Source organism: Miniopterus natalensis, chromosome 21, assembly GCF_054644295.1.
Source record: "Miniopterus natalensis isolate mMinNat1 chromosome 21, mMinNat1.hap1, whole genome shotgun sequence".
Classification (NCBI taxonomy): domain Eukaryota; kingdom Metazoa; phylum Chordata; class Mammalia; order Chiroptera; family Miniopteridae; genus Miniopterus; species Miniopterus natalensis.
The window spans coordinates 17,750,936-17,771,231 of record NC_142101.1 but is presented as its reverse complement, the minus strand read 5'-3'; the positions used below and the strand labels follow the sequence as shown (position 1 = coordinate 17,771,231).

The window sequence follows — 20,296 nt, the reverse complement described above, 5'->3', positions numbered from 1 at the left end:
TTGACAAAGTAAATCCAAGAGCTGCACTTGGAGTCAAATTTTCTCATCAGCTTCTTTGGTGACCAACAACCAAGCACACGACAGGACACAACGCAAATATGGCCACTTAGAAATCTATGCTCTCCTGACCTTTCAGAGATAAAACCTGAAATCTCCCAGAGCAAATTCTAACCACTTCTGTAACCAATGACAGGTTAAATACTCACACTCACAGTTAACGAATGCGCCAAAGGTTTCGATTACCTTTCCTGTGCTCTGTAATATAGTTGTCCGTGTCCTCCACACTCTCTCTCTGCTGACAATATCTCGAGTCACATCTACCTCAGCGTCCACAAAACTCCTCTGTTTAAGGGCAGTTATATCATCATCTAAGTCAGTCTTGATGGTCGATCTTTTCTTAGCCATAATTTTGGCTTTGATCGCAGCAATTTTTTCCACTGACATAGCTTCAGACAAAGACCTGAAAACAATTTATTTTTCAAATTTTCACAGCAAGGATCTCTTGAGCACATCAAAATATACTGTTACCTTTATAAACTCACAGTAAAAATACTTTAAGTGGCAACAATTAAGATTTTCTTATCTATAAAGTTACATACTCATATTTCATGATCACGTAAGATTTTATAAAGAGCCCATGTAGAAACATTACTCTACAAGCAAATTAGTAATTTCTTAGAAGTGTCAATGCATCAGAAATCTTCACCTTTTTCATGTCTCCCCTTCCCCCAAATAGAAGAACTCATTAACATGGGTGGCTTTAATTTATATTTTTTCTGAGACTTTTATTTGCTTATGTCCCTCTACTTATGGAAATTACACACACACACACACACACACACACACACCCCTCCCCCCCACCCCTTGGAAGGGGTGGTAGTGAAAACTTCATTCTGTAAAGAATTCAAAACTTAGGTTTTCCCTGAAATTTACTTCAAGGTTTCAAACCTGTATGTCATAATGTACACCATATCAATTTTACAGGTGATAGGAGGCTTTTCTGGGCCACATAAACATATACTCCTTTTAATGTCTGGAAGATGAAACCATATTTTGAAGTTTCCTTTTCTTTACTTAATTTTCAAGTAATAGGCAAAACAGTAAACAGGCTTTCAGAACTATAAAAAAAAAGACACCGCGAGTATAAATTTAAGATAACAATCTTAACCTTAGTGTCATTTTCACAATGAGAAAAAGTGCTTGGGTACCTTAACAGTTGATAAAATTATTACTCTAATCACAAGATGACAATCTTGAGATACGTTTAAACAACATCTGGAAAAAGGACAGGAATTCCTACAGGTTTAAATAAGGTAATATTACACAGTATACTGGTTTATTTGTATTAGGATGAAGGTGGTTTATAACAGATGCTCAATATGCATCTAGTATTTGACTCATTTTATATGATGCTGTGCAACTTTCCCTCACAATCTAAGGCATACCAGCATACCTTGAGCCAAATTCAGATACTTCTCTAAATTACAATGAAATGTGCATTAAACTTCCTTTCCCCATACATTTACACACACCTAAACTGTCCACTTTCCACTAAAGGAAATCTTACCTAATCTGCTCAGTCTGCACAATGCCTTCCTTGTGGCCCTCAAGGCGAGCGGCCAACCTCTCTTTATCAAGGCGCACACACTCTTCATCCTGGAAACAAGCGCAGCTCAGTGACTATTTTAAAGCTTTAATTTTTAGAATGAAATAACACTGCATGTTTATGAAAACCTTCACCACAGTCAAAATTTCACTTTGGATCTGGACTGTTTTCATTTGCTGCCATAGGTCCTGAATCCATCAGATCAGGTCAGAACACCAGAAGTGAAGCTGAAATAATGGTTTTCAAAGCCTGTTCCTCCAAACATGAGGAGATGCCAACAAAGTGTCCCTTGGGCTACTTGTCTGAATTCAACCTTGGTAGCAGCTTTTTACCTAATCTGCGTATTAGAATTTCAGGTAAAACTTAGTCTGAAAATGTTTGGTTATTTAAAAATAAAACTAAGCCTGGCAGAGCGTGGCTCAGCAGTTTAGCATCAACCTGAGATCCAGGCGATCGGGGTTTGATTCCCGGTCAGGGCGCATGCCCAGGTTGCAGGCTGGATCCCCAGTCAGGGGTGTGCCGGGGGCAGCCGATCAGTGACTCTATCATCATTGATGTTGCTATCTCTCTCTCTCTTTTCCTCTCTCTGAAATCAATAAAGATATATTTTTAAAAAATAAAAATAAAACTGAGCCTGGCCGGGTGTGGCACAGCGGTTGAGCATTGACCTAGGATCCAGGAGATTCGATTTGATTCCCAGTCAGGGCGGATGCCCAGGTTGCAGGCTCGATCCCCAGTTGGGGGCATGCAGGAAGCAGCTGATCAGTGACAACTCTCTCATCATTGATTTTTTTTCTATCTCTCTCTCTCTCTCTATCCCCCTTCCTCTCTCTGAAATCAATATATATATATATGTTGTTTCCTTTAAAAAAAAAAAAAAAAAAGTAAAATAAAAATAAAATTAAAACTAAGTAACTCTGATCTAGTTTAGGCTCCACATTCAACAAATGTGACCTGAGTCAGTGTCTATGACGAATGGAACAGAAAATCGTATGAAAAGCATCAATATATGTGAGGTCTAAAAAAATGTTACTATGCTCCAATTCACACACTAATACTCATCCATCATGTAAAACTCTTAAAATAGACATACCGCTGACATGAATGCAGGGATAATACTTTAGGAAATGCAATACATTTTTCCAGAAAAAAGCTCCTAGGATACTATGAGCAAAGAATTCTTATTGCTACAAAATCCCAATTTCGGTAACAATATGAATCACCTTTAAAGTAAAATTCCATTACCTCAATTCGTGGTTTCTTTGCTTCTGCTAAAACTTCATCTGCAGCTCGTTTTACTATAAGAAAAAAAGTGAATAAATGTCTAGTTTTGGAACAGGCTCTTGGAAGTTCAATATAAACACTCGACAAGACATACCTTGCGTAGATCGCTGGAGACCTATTTCTAGAGGGGCACTTCGGTCTATACTGGCCGATGTCGCTGAAGATCAAAAAAGATTTACGTGAGGTCAATAGCTAAACATATATGCTAGATATTACAAGTGAGAAGCTCAAAATTTGTTACATTACTTTATATACGGTGATTTCCCTAGGTAAGTAAGTTTTAAAGCAGCTTTGTAAATACATTTTATTTTATTTTTATTGATCTTCAAGAAGGGAGAGAGGGAAAAAGAGAAACAGATTGGTTGCCTCCAGAACATGCCTGAACTGGGGAATGAACTCACAACTTGAGTATGTGCCCTGACTGGGAATGGAACCCACAGCCCTCTGGTGTATGGGACAACACTCCAACCAACTGAGCCACACCGGCAGGGCTGTAAATGCATTTTCTTACAGAAGATTAATGCGTACTAGAAAATCTATTCGTAGGACAAACTATTTTTAACAATTTAACTTATAAATTATTGAGAAAATCTGACTAAAATCAACTGGTCGCTCCAATGTCATAACACGTGCACATGAAAGTATAGCTAATCATAAATAAATACACATCCATATATACACACATATGAGAGAAAGGGTTTTAAGTTAGCATTCAGTTTGTAATGCAATTTTTATTCATAATTGGTAAAAAATATATATTTTTAAATTAAACCATGTGATTTTTGAATGGCTGAAAATAATGAAAGGATAAACCAGGGATGTGCCTGTCCCATTCATCTAGTCCCCACTACCTCAGGTAACTGCATGTAGAGTTCCTTTCTGTGCAGCACCCAGTACTATGCCTTTGAGACAAGCCCTCGGTAAGTGCCTGCTGAATGCTCAGTGAGGACAGCACAGGAGGCCCACACTCCCAATGACGGTCCTTCCATCACACATGAGGCTGTGCAAAGCAACCGGACTGTTAAAGCCGTGGAGCAGAACACGTGACAAGACACCTAATAAGGACTTCAAGATAACAAACCCCACCTCAGGAAAGGTAAGGCAAACAGTTCTATATCAATTGATTCATACTGTGTAAGATGCAAATTAACAACTCACTTATTCAGGTAAGCACCTACTATTTACCACTGTTCTAGATGCTGGGTAATTATCAACCGCCTGCCCCCTTAGAGTTTTACCCTCTACTGGTAAAAACAGACAATATATAAGTAAACAAATAAGTGCATAATCTCTAGTCAACATAAAAGATTTGCTAAAAAATAAATCAGGATGGTACTGTACATAGACGAGGGGTGAGGGAAAGTGGTGTTGTTTACTTTAGAGGAGTTGGGTAAGTTCTCCCTCACAGACCATCTGAGCCCAGATCGGAATGAAGTGGTAGAAAGTGAGCCATGCGACAAACCAGAAAAACAAGTGAATACAGAGAACAGTCATTGCAAAGGCTCTAAGGGTTACAATAGCTAAAGGAGCCAATAAGACTGGTGTGCTGTGAGCAGAGGACGATTGGCAGAAGGTGAGGCTAGAGACTCAGGCAGAGGTGAGGCCATGCAGGTCAGGGTGGATGTGATGGGAAGCCACAGGATGGCCTCAAGCAGGTGAGTGCACAATCGAGTTACATGCTCTTTCAAAAACAGGTCACAGAAAACAAAGTGTGGGGACCCAGGGGAGGGCCACGCAGTAGTCTGAGAGAAAGCGTGGAACAGGTGGGAGGAGACTGGTAAGGAGCTATCAGACTTTCAAGATGGAATGGATGAGCAACCACATGAGCAGCCGACCATGTACCAAGCTGGGAACTTGTCGAATACACTTGCTGTTTTAGTTCTGTTTCCAGGAGCGAGCAGGCAACAGTACCAAGTGCTGTTGAGAGCTGACGCTGTGCGTAAGAGAGACTGAGGGGTTTGTCCATCCCTAGTCCACGTAGTCCTCACAGTAGGGTTTTAGTGGGACATGAGGACAGAAGCTAGGCTAGAGGGCACTCAGGGAGAAGCAGAGGTTAAAGTAAAGCAGCAGCAGGCATATCCCACAACTCTTGCAAAAAATTCTGCAACAGAAAGGAGCAGACCAATGGAGCAGTAATAGTAGGAACATAGGGTCAAAAAATGTTTCGTTTTTTTAAAATGAGATCTTACTGTCTGTATTCTAAAGTGAATGATAAAGAAGAGAAAACTGATGACACAAGAGGAAAGTGACAATTTTCCAAGGCAGAGCCTGGGAGATGTGAAAGGAGGTGCAGTCCCATCACAAGGGTGCCGGGCCTCTAAGACTGTGTTTGCTTTCACAGGAAAGACAGGTGAGCAGATGGGCACAGGTGCAGGTAGGTCAGTTTTTAGTAGGAATACAAATTCTCTTCCCACTGCTGCTTATTTCACGGGGGGGGGGGGGGGGGACGGGTCGGGACGGGACGACACAATGTCTACTTAAGAGGGATAGCAACTTAAAATACTCACATGCTTCACCGTTGAGATATCCAAGTAGATCTTTTCGGTCAGGTCTTCTAACCACAGGAATATTTTCAGTCTGAAATCACAATTTTAAGTTAGACAGCAAATCAATAACATTACAAGAAACTTGGTAAAGAAAATATCATGTAATATCTGGATTTTACTCCAACATATCTTGACAACATTTATTTAGAATCATATTTCTAAAAAATGATTAGGCTAAAAAAAACCTAATAAAAATCTTGATAAAGGTTTGAACATATTAACTTTTGGTAACTACTGTTTTTTTCTTTAATCACAAGGTTAAGTTTTTTTTTACTGGTTTTCAGAGGAAGGGAGAGGGACAGGGAGTTGGGGAGGGAGGGAGGGAGGGAGGGAGGGAGGGAGGGAGGGAGGGAGCGTGAGGGAGAGAAACATCTATAGGCTGCCTCTAGAGAGGTGATCAAAGTAGATACCTTCTGGTGTGGGGAACGACACTTCAACCAACTGGGCCACATGGCCAGGGAGGCAACTCTACTCTTGAAATTCAATTATGATATTAAAAAGATAGTCCTTAGAAATGAGACAACGACCCAACCCCTCTTTTTAAAATATCAATTTGAGGCTGGTCTGAGTGCAGCGGTGTCTTACAACTAAAATATCAATTTGAGTTTTCTTGGTTTCCTTGGCTTACTCATTTTTATTCACGACGGTTTGTGTATTTGAGGCAAATATTGCTTTAGTCCCACTGCTTGCTCATGTTATGCAATGTTTCCAAAGTGCTTTATTTTTTTCACATACAAACCATACCTCCTCAAAACTTCATGAACTCTTTCAAATAAACTAACAGCCACGAAAACTAAATTTTCATAATAATAGGTATGTGTTGTTTAGGCATGGGGGGAAATTTGGACAATTATACAGCAAAGTGTTAATGGCTGCTGTTTACTTCCTACATTATAGATTTCCTTTTTATTCTTCAACGTGCATGAACTCTGTATGCAGGGGGCAAAGAGTAAAAAACTAAATCTGAAAAATGTATCTATTCTGGTAAAAAGGATAATTTTCCTTTAACCTCCTATATTAGCAATTTGTAAAGAGGTGAGCAAAACAAATAAAACTGTATATTGTAGGCACCAAGTCACCTTTGAGCCATGAATTCAATAAATCCTATAATTGCCACCGTTTCCATACCATTGTTATAAACAAACAACAGGGTACAGGAAGAACTGGTCGCTGCAGGATTATGAAGTTAAATTTCCTTTGTCACTTTATATAAGCAACAATGACATCACAGGAACCCTTAGCATCTCTGGCTAATGATCTTACACTGAGTACTGATTTAAATTCACTGAGTGCATTCTGCAGAGTCCTGGATTATAGGGATGAACTATGGGTCAGGAAAGCATTTCAGAAATAGTCTGCTCAGACCCTGGCCAAGTAGCTCGGTTGGTAGAGAGTTGTCCTGATATGGCAAAGTTGCGAGTTCGATCCCCCGTCAGGGCACATACAAGCAGCAGCCAATGGGGGAAAAAAAAATGAATGCATAGATAAGCAGAACAAATCGATGTTTCTGTCTCTCCCTTTCTCTCTCTAAAATCAATAAACAAAATAGTCTGCTCAGGAGAGCGGGCAAACAACAGAGGGAGTCAGGAGAATAAAACTGTCGAACCCTAGAATTCTAGAATCCTGCCCTTTTGATCTGTCAAGTATTTAAGAAAAATGAGTTAAATCTTAGGTGTCCAAGGGCCCTAATTACAATTACAGCTACCAGTTATATGCTACAGCTCGTCTCAAGAGCATAATTTCTAAATGTAAACTGAGTATATGGATTATCTTTATTACCCAAAATGAATGGATATAGCCAACAAAACATTCTAATTACTGCCTAACTCAGTTTTTAAAGATCTAGTATGAACTAACATAGGTTTACAGAGCAGTGCCGCTATTTTACTCCTCTTGCCCCAAATCCCTAGTTTCACTCTCTGTATTATTTTCTCAATACAAATTTGACACTAAATACGTATTTCTTGTTCAGAAAAGTCGTGTTCAAAACACTGAAGTGCAGAAATCAGGCAAAACTGGAAACAAATTCATTTATCAATGAAGTCTGAAGTTTGATTAAAAATTAATTTTAAAAGTTGTCTGTGATTCTTAATTCTTTCTGATGTCAAAAAAGTCTTCTAAAGATTAAACTAGAGTTCAGAATACATGGGTCCTTCCACAGACACATACATTTTTCAAAACATCCTTACAATAACCTTAAAACTTCTGTTGTTGTAAACATCACCCACACTTTACACGTAAAAAATCTACATAAATCACAATATTCTACTTACTGCCCACCAAGAAACTTTCATCCTTTTGATCTGAAACCCATTAGGGGCAGTTAACCATCTAGTATTGATTCAATTAAAAAGTTTAAAAATGAATTCTACTTACGGCTGCCCGTCGGACATAGACAGGATGAGAAAGGTGCACATTATTAAGTAGAAATAAAATAGAATCCAACGTGTAGTACTCTCTGGGTTGGCCTTCCTTTCCGGTCCTGAAATAATTACAGCAAGAGTTTTACTCACAATTTTAACTCAATTCTTTAAGCTTAATTACATGTATTAATTCACCTATACCCACTTAGCTCTCTCCAACAGATTTAACATGGCTAACAAAAATACACACAAAGCATGAAATCTAGTAAGTGGAACTGTCATTAGAGCAAAAGAAAGGCAAAAGTAGACAATGACAAAAAGCAAGAAGGAAGGCACACAATATTTACACCCCAAGGTACTATACCCTTTTTAGAATGTGGCCCAAATTAGGTTCTGGGCTTTGCCAATAGAAGAACCTAATCAGCAGCACTCGGGAAGGGATCCACAGAGAAAAGAACCAAACTGATTAGGGGAACTAGGGCCAGTACCTGTGCTGAACTTACAAGAAACTGATTCTATGTCTCCTAAGCAATATTCTACAGTAAATGCAACAATGAGTTTCAGAGGTATAATTCCAATGACATTCCTCAAATCAAAGCTATGTTTAAAAGCAAAGTGACTTCGACCTGTGATAAAACAATGTCGCCTGGGGGGGCAAGCGCTTTCAAGCTCGTCCAAGTCGACCCTTCGTACAACACTCTCCTCATCTAGAAATCTCAGAGTATTTTAATTCATCTGAATACATCCAGTATAATCAGCCCCTAGCCTTTATTTACACTTTTCTTCTAAGAGGATATATTTCAAACCACACATCACTGTCAATTATTGTGCTATGAAATTTAATATATGGGTAACAACAGGGGCTTTTTTATTATATAGAAAAGCAAAATAACAGAATACACTGCAATGAGGGTAGGTACTGTTTAATGCTATGAACGTGTACATGTTTACACGTGCACAGAGAGATTAACGGTAAATGAAAATACATTTGTTGGAGTGCTTCACTGCTGTAAAAGTTTGCAGTCTACTACTCTGAACGCTGCTTTTTCACTTCTGGCTTCACTGAGTTGCTGTCAAAACATTTCCTCCCCAGCTCTCATGCTTTCTAAGCATTCAGTTCCCTGGTCCTGAAAGACCCAACCCATCGTTTCACCCTCAGAATTCCTACCCATTCTTTAAAGCGTATCCATTTGCTCATTCATTTATCCAAGAAATATCTGTAGCGTGTCTACAGGCCAACCACATGTCTTTGAAACCTCTCCTAACACCCCAAGATCCTACTGACCGGTTAAATCAACTTCCTTCCAGGCAGGGGGACCAGGGTCCTAAGCATTTCCCTATTTCTCAGACTGAACCACCGTACTACCCAAGTACTCTTTGACCATATTTTAAAGAAAAAATTTAAAAATCAGCTAAAACGTCAAGCAAATGTCATTGCAAATTCTTTTGAAAACAAAAACGCGCGCGCGCGAGCGGGCGCAGGAAAAGCAGAACAATGTCACTTCATCAACATTTCATAAGCTAATTAAATCAAAAGCCCTGGGGCACCGAAAAAGCAAAAACTAAAAAAAAAACAAAACAACCTGACCGACACGCTCCATCACCTCCCCTGGCTTCTCGGCGACTGTTCCCAAAGCCCACGACTCCCGTTCGACCGAACCGCACGAGGGTGCAAAGTTCTGGCCGCGGCTCCAGGAGAGAGACAGAGGCAGACACAGAGACACAGAGACACACGGGGGGGGGGGAAGAGGGGGGGAGGGAGGGGAAGAGAGAGAGAGAGAGAGAGAGAGAGAGAGAGAGAGAGAGGGAGACGCCCCCTCCTGCCTCTAGATACTTTCTTCCCGGCACCCCACGTGGGCCCACGGCCGCGAAACATTCCTCTTTTAAAAAGCACGTTTCCCGGAATCGCGCACCGCGTCCACTTCCGACTTGGAGCCGCCTGTCCCTTCTTCCTACCAACACCCGCAGGGGCACAGCCCGAAGCGGCACAACCTGCAGGGGCACAGTCCAAAGGGGCACAACCTGCAGGGGCACGACCCGCAGGGACACAGCCCGAAGGGGCACAACCTGCAGGGGTACAACCTGCAGGGGCGCAGCCCGAAGGGGCACAACCTGCAGGAGCGCAGCCCGAAGGGGCACAACCTGCAGGGGCGCAGCCCGAAGGGGCACAACCTGCAGGCGCACGACCCAAAGGGGCGCAGCCCGAAGGGGCACAACCTGCAGGGGCACGACCCAAAGGGGCACAACCTGTAGGCGCACGACCCAAAGGGGCGCAGCCCGAAGGGGCACAACCTGCAGGGGCGCAGCCCGCAGGACTCCCCGGGGGCCCACGTCCCGACCCCGGGGCGGGTCCTCCTCTCCCGAGGGGATGGCGGGAGCACCGGGGCCAGACCGGGCGCCGCGAGGGCAGCAGGACGGCGCGGAGCGAGGGGAGCAGAGTCCGGAACAAAAAGGGGGGCGTCCCGGGGCCCGCGCCGCGCCCGCGCTCCGTGCAGGCAGCTCAGGGGACCGGGCAGGGGCGCGCCGCCCGAGCCCCTCAACTTCAGCTCCCGACGCGGCTCCCCCCGCCCCGAAAAGTGCCGCTTCTGCCCGGGAGGGAACTTCCCCCCACCCCCGGGGCCCCGCCCCACGTACCCCCAGACCACGTAGTTGGTCTTCACGTTCTTGGGCCAGGAGAACTCGCCGAAGATGACTTCGTCCCCCTTCACCACGATCTCCTTCTTCTGGATGTTGTACTGTCGCAGGACGCTGAGCACGTCCGCCATCTTCCGCCCCCTCGCCGCCGCCGCGGGCCCCGCGCGCCGCCAACCCCGCCGCCGCCGCCGCGCCCGCCTCGGGCCGCGCCTGCCGCCGCGCTCGGCCGCTGCTCCGCCTCCGCCGCCTCCGCCTCCTCAGCCGCCGCCGCCGCCGCGAACCAACCGCGGGCGCGCTCGCCGCCGCGCTCGCCGACGCCAGCACAGGGCAGGAGCCGCCCAGGCTGCCGAGGACCCCGCGCTGGGGGCGAGGCCCCGCCGCCGGCTGCCCGCGGAGAACGCCTGACTGCGTGGCCCCGCGCCGCCGCCGGCAGGGGGCGTGCCCGCCGCGCAGGGACCCGCCCCTCCCAGACCCCCGCGGCGCACGGGGCCGACTCCCGGGTCCAACCTCGCCGCGCTGGGGACGCGGCGCCCACGTACGACGCACGGACGCGGCCTCGTCGACCGTCGGGCGCACGCGCGCGCGCCGAGCACGCGCCTCACTGCCCCAGTCCCGCTCTGCCCCGCCCCCGGCGGGCGACAGGTGCGCGCGCACCTGCTCGGAGGGGCCGCGCTCCCCTCCCCCTCCCCCACCCGGAGCGCGCCGCGGGAGGGCGGCCAAAGGCCCTGGGGTCGCTGCTTGGGCAAAAGATTCGCACGCACTAGGATCACCTTCGCACCTGGAATCTCGCAACAGAACCTTGAAATGCAGCCCTTTGGGGTTGGTGGGGAGAAGCGGGAAGAGGGGCGCAGGATGGAAAGAGTCATCACGTAAGGAATTGAGGGGCAAGATCCTACAATTGCCAGGCCCAGGCCTAGCAAGGGGGTTAAGCCCCTTTGGAAGGGTGAGGTTTGGGGGTTTGGAGGGGATTCGCATGGACTGGAAAAGAGCAAGGCCCGCAGAGATGAGCCAGCCACGGGCACTTTTGTTCGCTGCTCTCTGACCTTGGTCAAGTTAGCACCTTATCACAGCAACACTTGGGTATCAGAGAAGATGGAGCTAATGTGAGAATTAGGTGAAGGCGTATAGCGAATCATCATAATGTCCCAAATGTGGGATCCTGCCCCTCAATTCCTTACATGATGACTTTTTCCATCCTGCGCTCCCCTCTCCCGGCTTCTTCCCACCAACCCCAAAGGGCTGCATTTAAAGGTTCTGTTCCAGGATTCCAAACTGGCCGAATTAGAGCACTTTCGGATTCCTTGAATTTTTTTTTTTTAAATGGATGACTTGATTTTTTCCCCCTCCAAATAAAAGAGAAAATCGGAGGGTATCGGTAAACCAATAATTGCTTAGCTATTTCTTTCCATGAATGTGCATTTTATATTATTTTAACAATTTTGTTTGTTCGTTTGATCCGTCAGTTAATCTTTAGATCTTCCAACAGAGGGAAAAACAACAAAGAGAGAACCTGCTGGCTTTAGACAAATATGAATTACCACTGTAAAAGGCTACTTATATTTTCTATGCAGAGAGAGCATTTAGGTGTAGAAATGACCATTTTAACATGCACACACACACACAACGGAGTGTTATTATGGCTCATTTAAAGAATAACTTGGGCCCTCGACAATGTTATCTAGACATACAATTAAAAAGCCCGCCCTTGTCAGCCTCCAAAGTATGGACATGAAGGAGGGGGGGTGTCCCCTACCTTAAATTTAGTTTTTAAAAAATTCTCTTTCCCGTACACAAACAAGACAATTTCCACATGAGGGTTTCTTTAAATTTTGTTCTAAAATACCTCCTAAATGAGCAACCTTGCTCTTGTCAAAAACAAAGTGGCTAGTGTAGTTCTAAACTGTCCCTGGTACAATTGTGCCAGTTAGAGAGATGAGTGTACAAGTTAACATAGTGTAAAAAACGTGAGGGAAGCGGGCTTGTGGCATGGAAGTGGCAGTTTTCCATTGGGAAGACCCTCCGAGAACTGTAGCACCCCCTAAAGATGGTGCTTGTGAAACCTCCTGTCTCTGGAAGTTGGCCAAAGGCTAATCGTCCCCAAACGTGGGTGGGGCAAATCTCCCGCTTTTAAGCAGATGAAATTAAACAGAGCAGGGACACAAAAGACTAAGGAGGAGGTCTTTATATAATTTTAAAATGGAGACTGGAGGCAAAGCAGGTTCCAAGGAGGCCTCCGGGGCCAGCTCAAGGATACACACTTACAGGGCATTTGCCTGACCTTTTCTGAGCGACTTTTCTTTTAACGGACAATCTAAGAAGCAAACAGGCGACAGGAGAAAAATGTCAGAAAGCCAAAAAACAACTTCACGAAGGAACACTTCCCAAAGGATCCCAGGAGACTTTTTGCCTAGGAAAGAAAATAAAATAATAGCTAATGTGAAGAACTTCAACAAAATGTCAGAGCTCAATTAAGCATAAATTTACCCCCCCACCCCCACCCCAGGTATGACGGCCTTAACCAGAAGGAGACTCAAGAGGTTTCAGGTGTCCAAACTAGAGAGTCGAGGGTCCCAGTTGCTGGCGGCGAGGGTCTCTGCTGAATCTTGATGGAAGCTTCATTTCTGTCAACGACCTTCAAAACAAGGATCACCTGGAACACACTGTGGAGCAAGGCCTACCCATCATTACGTCACGAAGAGTTAGAGCCAGTGGAGTAGACTATCACTGCAGCCTTTTGTTTTTTCCCAAATGCCACTGACATCTCTCAATCTTCAGTCTGAACCAGATAATGTTAATTATGAACATGAATTTACTTGTACTCACTATGGGTCTCTATTAAATTTTACCAGACACATGCTTCCATTCCTCTGAATCAAGAGTTGAAACTTTCTATACTATTAAGTGAATTTCTAGTCTCAAATATGATTACATTCACCAGTGAAGTTGAAAACATTCATTCTCTTTGAATCCGTAAGAAAAGAAAGTAAGAATAAAAAATTCAAGGTTAGCCTCCTCTTGACAGGAGAAAATGGACCAGGCAAAGCAATGTTGAACTCTCTAGATACAGCGAAAAGACAAAACCCCAGAATGCAAAGGTTAGGAAATATCCATCAGTGGATGCTGTTTGTTCAGCACCAGGTGGCACTGGAGTTACTAATTTTTCTGGTGCAAAGCTTAGAGACTTTCTGAGACCTTTAAAAAAAAATCACTTGCACTCACTTCAAAAGAAAATAATATTTTCTGCTCTTGTCATCCAAGTCTATTGACCCAGAGACTTAAGGTCACACATTTTATGGATATAGAAATGATACAGAAATGAAGGAGTGCTTGCCAAAAAATAAAAGCAAATGCTTCTGTTAGAATACACCAGCTGCCAATTCTTCAGTGAACTGAAGTGGTCAAGTTACCACATTCTTTAACAGGAGTTCCCCTAATCAATGGCATACCTTTTATTTCCTTCATAAATATTTCCAGGGCATTCTTGATTCAGAAATATCACTCCCAATTCTTTGATAAGTTATAAAAAAAATATTTTTCTTTCCCTTTGTTTTCTGAGCTCAAAGCACTGAAGGGTCTTTCAGTTTGACACTAATCATTAGTCCTTCCCATTCTTACCGTGCAGCTGGATATTATAATCTACCTAACAAAGGTATTTCCTTATTTACTTCATTCTTGAACTAGGAACCTGAACTATATGTCTTCTGAGTATGAGAACTTGAAATAACATCTGACACTTCCATTCATTATAGCTTTTAACCCCTGGGTTTCTATAAAAAGACATTGATTTTTAGAGAGTGGGGGAAGAAGAGAGAGAGGGAGGGGGAGAGAGAGAGAGAGAGAGAGAAATATCGATGGGAGGGAGAACACTGACTGGTTGCCGTCGGTATGTGCCCCGACCAGGGATGGAACCTGCAGCCTTAGTATGTGCCCTGCCCAGGAACTGAAACCACAACTTGTTGATATACAGGACTACGTTCCAAACAACTGAGCCACAGCAGCTAGGGCTTATCTGAAGTAATTTCATTGTAGGAGCCCTTTGTAAATATACGTCCAGCCCTGGCTGGGTAGCTCAGTTGGTTAGAGTGTCGTCCCTATATGCCAAGGTTGTGGGTTCCGTCTCTGGTTAGGGAAGATACAAGAATCAAACAATGAATGTATATATAAGTGGAACAACAAACCAATGTTTTTCCCTCCCTCCCTCTCTCTCAAATCAATAAATAAATTGCTTGAAAAAATAAAAATCTGTCCAATCAATTCTGTCCTTAAGCATAGGCCCGCTCTGCTATTTTACAAGTAAATTATGACATGATTGTTTTACTTCACAATGGGCCTTATTTTGTTAAGCAATTTGAGGCAAATAAAGTAAAAATCCTACTTCAAAACCAAAAGAACACAACGAATTTCCTAAATAGCTATCGTTTGACAGAAACCAAGCGCACAGCACTGTAAGTAACACGCTTAATGTTTCAAGCCAATTTTGGGCTTGGGCAGCCCGGCCTCACGCCTTCGGGGCGTCTGCCTCCGCAGCTTCGCCCTTTATGAGGTCACGGACACGGCCCAGCGCGCTCGGGAGGAGGGGAGGCTTGTCGCGAGCCGAGGTTCTGACTGTAAGCTGGCGGCGTGAACGTTCACCTTCACCGGCTGAGCAGGAGGGTCAGGAAGCGTCTGGATTGTTCTAATAATTGCTCAGAACTTGGGGCACACCGCCTGGCCGGGACCTTAAGACACAGATTCCAGAGGCTCAGCACCCAGAAACGCAGGCCGCCCAGCGCACCTTCCGCAGCGATGCCGGGAGCGGCGGTCCCCGCCCGCGCAGCACAGCCGGCCGGGCGGACGCCCCTGCGCGCCCTGGGGCTTTCCTTTCTAAGGCCACTGTTCTGATGGCCTCCCGGGGTGGGCGTTCCACGCCCGGCTGCTTTCCTCCTGGTAGCCGGGAGTGTGACGCCCAGCACACCCGTGGGGCGCGACCGCGGCCCGGCTGCCAGGCGACCTAGTTAGGCTCGGACCGCGCCGGCCGCGGGCCTGTCCGACCGGAGGCGGCGACGACGCCGTCACCACCCTTAGGTACCACCCTGGGCGCCCGGGGCAGGCGTTCTTCTTCTTCTCTGCCTCGCCAGCATGGTGGCCACACTCCCGGGCACCGTCCCCACGCGCCCGTGAGCCTTTCAGAGCGTCCCCAGCGGTGAAAGGAACAGGCGCGGGGCTTGGACACCACCCGGAGACCAACAGGTGAGAAGCTGGCGGCGACCAGGCGGCCGCGGACCCGTGGCAGGGACTCGCCGGGACTCGGCGCGCTGCGGGGCTGCCAGGTGCGGGCGGCCGGGCGCGAACACCTGCGCCCCAGCCTTCACCCCGAGGGGCGGGGCCCAGCGCGGAGCAGGGGCCTCCCGGCGGAGGCGGGGCCGAGCGTGCGGGGCGGGGCCTCTGCGGGGGGCGTGGCTGGTTGGTTATGTGGAGGCGGGGCCTGCCGACGGAGGCCCGACCAAGCGTGCGAGGGCGTGGCCTTGCGCGCAGGGGCGTGGCCGGGCGTGCGGGGCGGGGCCTCGCGCACGGGGTCAGGGCCCTGCGGGCGGAGGCGGGCTGTCCCGGGCCGCGGTTTCCCGAGTCTCTTCCGTTCGCAGCGGCCCCGCGCTCGGACCATGACCTGGCGCCGCGCGGCCCTTGCGGGAACGCGGCTCGCCCGGAGCGGGAGCGGCTCTGCGGGCCGGCTGGGCGGGGCGGCCTCGAGGTAGGGGACGCGGCCGGCCGGCGGGCAGGGCGGGCTCAGCGCGGCGCGGCGCCCTCGGCCTCCCCTCCCCCGCCCCACCCCCACCGCACCCCGAGTCCCATCCAGCTGGGCCCCGAAAGGGCGCGGAGAGCGCGGTGCCCGAGCGGCTGAAGGGCCCTGTGGCTCGGGCGGGGGCTCCTGGAGCGGCCCGCGCCCGCCGTGGCTGCCAGGTGGCCCCCAAGATTCCCTGGGACCTGGGTGTCGCTCTTCCCTCCGCGGGTGCCCCTGGCGTCGCCCGGGACGGCCTGAGGCGCCTGGCCCGCGGCGTGCGGCGTGCCTGGGTCCCGGTGTGAAGAGGCGTCCCGCGCTGGGACTTGCGAACGCTGCGGGCGCCGGCGGCGGCGCTGCCCGCGGGGCCTCGCCTCGGAGGACCGGCTGGGACGGCCCCGCGGAGGCCGCCCCGGGGACACGGGGACACCGGGGCCCTTGCCTTCCCTGCGCTGCCCGGCTGCCCCTACTGGCTGGCACCCGGCTGGCCTGGGAGACCCCCTCCAGGTGGCGCATCCGTGCAGCCCGGGGTCCCCCCCTTAGCTTTCACCCCTTTGCAGGACCCGAGGCGGCGTCAGCTTTCTCCGCTGAGCTGGGAGGTGCTGAGCGCGCTGCCGCTAAGCGACCGCCTGGTCGCCGGGCCCCCGAGGTGTGTTTCCCACCCTGGGGGTCCCCAGGGCAGGGAGCATTTTGCCTGCTCGGCGCCTAGCTGGGTGCTACGCTTACTGGGCACTGCTCCCCGTAGGCCCCTTTCCTTAGCAGGGGCCACCTTTGCCAGCCCCCCTGGGATTAAGGGGAAAGGTGCCTTCCGGAAGCTTTCCCTCGCCTTCGGCCGGGGCGGGAGCGGGACTCCAGGGCGCACCTGGCACCTGCTCCCGCTGCCCAGGCGGCCTTCTCCGGGCAGGTCCTCCTGCCACCCGGCTGCTACCCGCCCGTGGCAGCAGATGGTTTAGGGAAGCCGGGTAAATGCTGATGAACCTCCTTTCTTTCCCACGTTAGGCTCCAGGAACTCTGCCTGTTTTGTTTTTTTTCCCCCTAAGAATGCACCCTCTTTGCTAAGTTGGCTGCAGTCTCCCTATCCCCTAACTAAGCTGCTTCTCCGCGAGCCCCTCTCTGAGATAAGCACACAGGCCCTTTTGGTTTTAGTAAACAAACTGGTGTTCTGTATTGATAATAAAACTGTTTTTTCCGCGCGCCCCCCCTCCCCCCCATTTCACAAATTTGGATAGATACCTGCACGTTTGATTTTCTTCCGGGGCATCTCGTCTGCTATGTTACCTTTGCTGTGTAATACACCGCTGCCTTTCACAATTCCCTGCAGGATGGGGAACGGCACATCCTCAGCTTTGGGGGAGCCAGTGACCACGCCGGTAAATCAGATCCAAGTGAGTGACGTGGGCATCTGGGGGGGAAAAACTGTCCTGTGTGGAAAAAAGAATCATGTCTCACTCATTGAATATGTTTTTTTGGTATCCTGATGCAACGTTCAGCAAAGGAATTGCTAGGTTAATGCGTATACTTTAAAACGGGCTATCAGAATAATCCATGGGACAGAAAAGTTCTAGGTGATGTTGGTGTCAAAATGGATGAGACCTATTCTCAGCGGAGTCTTCACTCCCCGTAGCTGGGCCTGAGGGTAATGGGTTGAGCCCAGTGTGCGGCACACTGAAGTGTCTGCTGTGTACACACTGGCTGCGGTCATTGTTGCCACTGTTATTACTTGGTGCCAGCACTTTCCACCTGTCACACCCTTTTTTTTTCCCTAACCCCTTTTGTTCCTTTGAAATGCATATTACCCTCGAGCTACGATGGGAAAATAGGGGGTGGAGACTTAGTTTGAGCCCTGAATCAATCCTGAGATTCCCCAAAATTCACACCCTTTCCAAAAGGTAATGTCTCACATTAAAATGATGTTTCTTTGGCTTCAGGAAACCATTTCTGATCATTGTGTGGTGATTTTCTCAAAGACATCTTGCTCCTACTGTACCATGGCCAAGAAGCTTTTCCATGATATGAACGTCAACTACAAGGCGGTGGAACTGGACACGCTTGAGTACGGGAGCCAGTTTCAGGACGCGCTTTGCAAGATGACTGGCGAGAGAACAGTGAGTCCGCCCTCGGTGGGGCTTCCTCCCCTCCCCTCCCGTCCCAAGTAGGTGGTGGCCTGAGGGGGTCACCTCATGTTAGGAAACCAGACCCAGACACTCTCTGAGTCTTTTGCATAGATAAAGAAATGGCAGATCCGGGAGCCAGGTTTATAGAATAGGAAAGAGCAGGGTTGGTTCACTTTATTTTTATTCTTGTCCTGTGACTGTGTGTGTTTGACTGGACCACGGGACATGGGGTTGTCCTCAGTGCTTGTCTGTGGATCTTTAAGGTCCTCCTGCACTCCCTCCCTTCACATGGGCAATACAGACCAAGGGGTCAGTCTTCAGCGACTATTCCAATAGGAGTGACCATGTTCTTAGATTCTGGAAACTCATGGGTTTGTCCGTAATATGCATCCTCAGAAAAATATACAACATGCTCATGGAAGAAATGTGTAGTGTAGTCTTCCTCTTTGGTAAACAACTATAAGGAACTTAAACATTATTAAAAATTAGAGACTGCATTATTATTTCACCTTCTATATGCCACAGTGATTAGGAGGAAGGGCTCGGAGGGTCAGATGGTCCTGCGTTTAAATCCCAGCTCTGTCACTTACTGATTGTGATGTTGGGCAAGTACCTGTGCCTCGTTTCCCTCCAACCAAGGCTAAAAACTGTACCTCACTCGGGGTGGAAAGACTTAAGTAGGTAATAAGGGAGAGCCTGGCCGAAAACAGTACCCAGGCTGTGAGCATCTGTTGTTACTGTGCAGTGGTCTATTACTGCTGACACTGGGGTGACTCACGGTCTTTTGTTTACCCAACAGGTGCCGAGAATATTTGTCAATGGAACTTTTATTGGAGGTGCCACCGACACCTATAGGCTTCACCAAGAAGGGAAGTTGCTTCCGCTGGTTCATCAGTGTTATTTAAGAAAAAGTAACAAGCATTTTAGTGATCATGTTTGAGGGTGTCTGAATATGTGAGTAATCCTCGTGAAAAAGTTGCTAAAATAATGAACAATAAATGGCTGTGGCAACGTCATCTTGCTGAATGCCAATTTTTGAGCAAAAGAGATGATATTTAAAATGGGAGGAATGGAGCCTGGAGCCCTGGATGGTATTTAAGCTCTGCTTCCCCTATACGTGCACACCAGTCGTTTAATTTGTGAACAGGCTCGGGGACGGTCGGCAGTGACTAACAGGCCATAACCTTGTACTGTAGTGCCTGCAGGCCTTCCTGCCCCGCTCACCTTTTCACGCAAAAGCTGCACTTTCCCGCTTCTCGGGGGCGTGTGCCACCCGCCAGCATCCCTGCTCTTGCTCGTGGGGATACTAGGGGCTGACTGAGGGTGAGATGCCCACAGGCCACCTGCCCAGGGATGCGGCCAGGGCAGGTGGGCCTGGGAGCAGCAGCTGGACACCGGGCCCTGGGTGCTTGGGCTCGCTCTGATTTTCCACTCAGTCTTCTGGGCAGGGGACTGGGACTGCAGATGGGGCTGGGTGGGGGGTGCTGTGGCTCATTGTCAAGATGACTTTGTGGGCGACTTCCCTTACTTCTCCCCAGGTCCTTGCACGGCTGCTGTAAATTACCATAAACGGGATGGTTTAGACAAGAAACGTTTCTTTCTCACATTTCTGGAGGCCAGGAAGTCCCAGGTCAAGGTGCCAGCTAATTCCTGCTTTGCAGGTGGCCGTGGTCTGTCCCCTCACCAGGCAGAGGGGATAAAGGAAGCTCTCACATCTCACAGGCTCCGGTCCATCACTAGGGTTAGGGCCTAATTCCCTCCTGAGGCCTTACCCTCAGAGACCATAAGTTGGGGGTGAGGGTTAATGTAAAATTTAGGGAGACACATACAGTCCATAACACCTTACCTTACAGTTTGATAAAAGTAGTGTCTAAGAAAAAACTAGGAGTGCTTCAGCAGCCTGCTTATTTTTTCAGAACCCTGGGCTAGAAAGAAGAGAATGGCCAGTTTAAGAAAAGTGTTATCTTTTTTTTAAAAGTCCTCTTTTGTTTTTA

General features: G+C 48.0%; 2 protein-coding genes across 3 annotated transcripts in view; one reads left to right on the top strand and one right to left on the bottom strand.

Moving 5' to 3' along the window:
- CDC73 (cell division cycle 73) overlaps positions 1–10,564 on the bottom strand; it is a 44,493-nt gene extending 33,929 nt beyond the window's left edge. Inside the window, exons 1-7 of the mRNA XM_087828950.1 lie at positions 10,434–10,564; positions 7,813–7,918; positions 5,398–5,467; positions 2,985–3,047; positions 2,852–2,904; positions 1,568–1,656; positions 244–460 (exon numbers count right to left, since the gene is read on the bottom strand). Coding sequence (XP_087685076.1) covers positions 244–460; positions 1,568–1,656; positions 2,852–2,904; positions 2,985–3,047; positions 5,398–5,467; positions 7,813–7,918; positions 10,434–10,564 — 729 coding nt within the window. The remainder of the gene's footprint in view (positions 1–243; positions 461–1,567; positions 1,657–2,851; positions 2,905–2,984; positions 3,048–5,397; positions 5,468–7,812; positions 7,919–10,433) is intronic.
- A 5,433-nt stretch (positions 10,565–15,997) lies between these two features.
- On the top strand, positions 15,998–19,318 carry GLRX2 (glutaredoxin 2). Of its 2 annotated transcripts, none has more exons than XM_087829014.1 (4): positions 15,998–16,161; positions 17,510–17,573; positions 18,117–18,293; positions 19,102–19,318. In XM_087829014.1, the coding sequence occupies exons 1-4, from the start codon at positions 16,073–16,075 to the stop codon at positions 19,240–19,242; spliced, it is 471 nt and encodes a 156-aa protein (XP_087685140.1). In that variant the 5' UTR covers positions 15,998–16,072; the 3' UTR covers positions 19,243–19,318. The 2 variants fall into 2 exon arrangements, with proteins under 2 accessions (XP_087685140.1, XP_016076642.2); XM_016221156.2 differs by lacking the exon at positions 15,998–16,161 and adding an exon at positions 16,819–16,837.
- The last annotated feature ends 978 nt before the right edge of the window (positions 19,319–20,296 follow it).